This window comes from Atta cephalotes, assembly GCF_000143395.1.
Source record: "Atta cephalotes unplaced genomic scaffold scaffold00076, whole genome shotgun sequence".
Classification (NCBI taxonomy): domain Eukaryota; kingdom Metazoa; phylum Arthropoda; class Insecta; order Hymenoptera; family Formicidae; genus Atta; species Atta cephalotes.
Window position 1 is genome coordinate 217479 of NW_012130140.1, and position 3981 is coordinate 221459.

Sequence of the window (3981 nt, forward strand, 5' to 3'; positions counted from 1 at the left end):
GCACTTTTTGCACTCAGCATCTTCGCTTTCTCTCTCTTCAACGTCCGAATATATATTTATCTCGTTTTAAATGCATTTTTGGGGAGCAACAGACCCTTTACCGTTTGTCACTACGACAACTAGTACAATACTGCAATTAATGCAAATCAATTCACATATTTTCAGTTAAGAAATAATTTAACCCTTTTACAACTTTAAAAGGATTAAATTATTTAATGAAGTTTACATCTTCTCTCAGAACTTCTCATACAAGTGAATTTTGAAATATTCTGAAATCTTAAAAATCTTACGATATTTCATAATTAACATATATGACTAATTCTGAGAAAAGATGTAGATTTTCTGAAAAATGTTCCAGTTTGTATAAAAAAATGTGAGAAAGTTATAAAATTAGAGAAATTCTAAAAAATTATATGAAAAATTCTGAGAAAAATTTTCACCAGGGTAGAAATATAGAAACCGAATTGCGTAATTTTGCACTAGTTTTCCTAGTATAAAACGATTTAGTAATTTACTAGATCGAGCGTATACTCACATTGAGAAATCGCATCACATATGTTGGCACGCCGCGAAGATGGCTATATTGGTTATACTTCAGCTGTTGTCAATAAAAAACTAACCTCATAAGCAGTCTTATATTAAGACGTAAATTACGTAAAAAACAAGTCTCTTGGAAAGCTAAGCAGTGAATCGAAAGAATGGCCGGTTCGTCGGCAAACGTAACGGTGTCGAGCATCTTGAAGAACAAGAGCTCGTTCGACGATGAACCGCGGAAGAAGAGCAGAGAAGACTGGCGAAAAGCAAAGGAACTTGAAGAAGCGAGGAAGGCTGGTACAGCCCCCGCGGCCGTCGACGAGGAGGGTAAAGATATCAATCCGCATATTCCGCAGTACATCAGCGCGACACCATGGTACTTCGGTTCTCAGGGCCCCACTCTGAAGCATCAGAGACCACAACCTGAGAAACAGAAGCAATACAGTTCGATAGACGATTGGTATAATCGCGGGGTAGATATCTCGCGAACGGCTATCAAGTATCGTAAGGGTGCTTGCGAGAATTGTGGCGCGATGACTCACAAGAGGAAGGACTGTATGGAGAGACCACGTAAGGTTGGTGCAAAGTATACTAATTTCAAGATAGCGCCAGATGAATTTACTCAACCCGAGCTGTCTATGGACTATGATGGTAAGAGAGACAGATGGGCCGGTTACGACCCTTCCGAGCACAGAGCGATTGTCGAAGAGTATCAAAAGATAGAAGAAGCCAAGAGGCAGATGCGTGCCGAGAAACTCAATGCAGAAGAAGAAAATGACGAGCAAGACTCGGACAAGGACGAAGATAAATATGTAGACGAAGTGGACATGCCTGGTACAAAAGTTGATTCCAAGCAGCGCATTACTGTGAGGAATCTCCGGATTCGAGAGGACACGGCCAAGTATCTGCGTAATTTAGATCCAAACTCCGCGTATTATGATCCAAAGACCAGATCTATGCGTGACAATCCTTATGCAGGTACAGAACGTGAAGTGGATTTCAAAGGTGAAAACTCAGTTCGTTTCTCAGGAGACACGCAGCAGCATGCTAATGCACAATTGTTTGCTTGGGAAGCGCATGAAAAAGGAGTTGATGTACATTTATTGGCTGAGCCTACGAAATTAGAACTATTGAAGCAGGAATATGATAAGAAACGCGACGAGTTGAAAGATAAAGCACGTGACGGTGTCATCGAGCGTTATGGAGGTGAAGAGCATCTTCAAGCACCACCGAAGGCTCTATTATTAGCGCAGACTGAACACTACGTTGAATATTCGAGGTACGGTAAAATAATCAAAGGACAAGACAGACAAGTGATAAGATCTAAATATGAAGAGGATGTTTATCCAAATAATCACACATCGATCTGGGGTTCCTATTGGCAAGATGGAAAATGGGCTTACAAGTGCTGTCATTCCTTCATAAAAAATTCATATTGCACCGGAGAATCAGGGAAAAAAGCAGCGGAAGCAGAGAACAATAGCATACCAGATAAAATACCATCTATGGAAGAAATAGGACTAGATAAATCAAATACAATGGATGACAATCATTCCCTCAATAGTGAATCTTCGTCTGAGGATGATATGAAAAATAGAACGGAATTGCAGAGTAAAGCGGCTAAACGAAAATTGAAAAAACAGAAACGAAAAGAAAATCGTAAGAATAAAAAACGTAATAATGCAGAAGCTGAAGACAGATTGAAAGAAGCGCTGAGAAAGGAAGAGGAAAATGCGAAGCAAGCAGACAGGATGTTGAAAATAGACGAGAGGAAACGTCCGTACAATAGCATGTACGAGACAAAGGAATTGACAGCTGAAGAGATAGAAGCATATCAAATGAAACGTAAACGCGATGAAGATCCAATGGTCCATTTTCTTTAAAAATAATGTTTTACAAAACAGGACATTGCTATTGTATATATGTTTATGTGTAAAGCTTGTAATATTTATCTTATATTATTTTACGAAAATACTAAAAGGTACTTTAATGATACTAATTATATATATTAATTCAACAATTGCTTACAATTTTTTATTATATAATTCATTGTTCCTAATCTAATCTTTCCATATTCAAATCTTTCTAAGAAAATTAATAATTTTATTTTTCATATCAATAGATATCATTCATTAAGTTAATTGGCCATTTTTTCAGTTTGGAGTTATGTTCATTTCTATTAATGTAGATTAATTAATTTCTCACTTGTTTCTGCATACTGGACGTGGAAATGTTTGTCACGCGGCAAAATGTGACGCGATAATCAATGAACATGTTAGGAGCTGTATATTGGCTACACGTCACAATTTGCCGCACGATAAGTGGCTAGACGTTTATACTGTTCGGAAATGTACTCAATCACAATCTTTCCATTCTTTAGAGGAATAGCTATGATTGGCTGGAGTTAATAATATCGATGTTATGAGTTTATAACTCCAGCGTAAATCGATTTGTATATGTATATGAACAATTAATTGGCTACTACTCCAACTTCATTGCGCGACAAACAATTTCGTGTCCAGTGTGCATAAGTTAAACTGAGATTAATAATTAATCTAAATAAGTATCAGTCGTTTAATATTAATCGGAGTTATTCGTTAAAATTTGATCAGAGTCGGTCTTAAATTCACAGAAAAAAATATGAATTTATATAAAACTTTGCATTTCCGCGCCTCAGGAAAAAAAGTCATAGAATTATCGCTCAGAGGGCATTGCGTGCGCTGGAGTATCTGAAATATATGATAGTTCGTCGACTTCAGATAATATTAAATCGATGACCAAGAGAAAAGCGCTAGACTGCCATATTAGAAGCAGACCGTGACTTTAGACATCAAATGTCTTTTTTCCCTGAGGCTTTATTCCCATGATCCACGATATGATGTTTTGCCGTGTTGTATTTTCGTGCCGATGATAAGTGTACAGTTTGTGGGTATTCTGTACCCAGCATGTCGTTCTGTGCGTTTTACGCGTCTGCTGTACGTTCCTTTTAACTCGAACTCCGAAAATGAAATCTTTTTCTTAATTTAACTAGAAAACCGCGTGTGAGTTAATTGCGCTGCTAGCGTGTCGCATAACGCGCCGAAAGGAAGAAGAAAAGCAGAAGAGAAAAGGAAGGAGTATGTTTTTTGTTCGGAAGTTACGAGACTGGCAATGATTCGACGTTGAAGATGACATAAATCTACGCTTATTTCTGTATAAAGGTGGAAGAGGGAAAACAAAAGAGAGAGATACGAGAGAAAGAGAGGGAAAGAGAAAGAGAGAGAGAGAGAGAAAGAGAGGAAGAGAGAGAAAGGAAGAGATGTGTCGGCGGATAAATTACTACAATTTGCTTAATAGCTAATAGACTCAAAATTACTGGTATGCTTTTACGATTCACTCACCATGTCCGTATATGCGACGATACTGCCTCTCATCTTCCTGGGATTATTAGGTAATGTGTGTGTGTGT

At 37.8% G+C, this 3981-nt stretch overlaps 2 protein-coding genes across 2 annotated transcripts in view; both read left to right on the forward strand.

Moving 5' to 3' along the window:
- Positions 1-698: 698 nt before the first annotated feature.
- On the forward strand, positions 699-2417 carry LOC105624347 (pre-mRNA-splicing factor SLU7). The gene has a single exon (XM_012205707.1). It carries the CDS (start codon positions 699-701, stop codon positions 2415-2417), a length of 1719 nt encoding a protein of 572 aa, XP_012061097.1.
- A 1498-nt stretch (positions 2418-3915) lies between these two features.
- Positions 3916-3981, forward strand: part of LOC105624373 (activin receptor type-2A) — a 5717-nt gene continuing 5651 nt past the window's right edge. The window contains exon 1 of the mRNA XM_012205737.1: positions 3916-3969. Coding sequence (XP_012061127.1) covers positions 3916-3969 — 54 coding nt within the window. The remainder of the gene's footprint in view (positions 3970-3981) is intronic.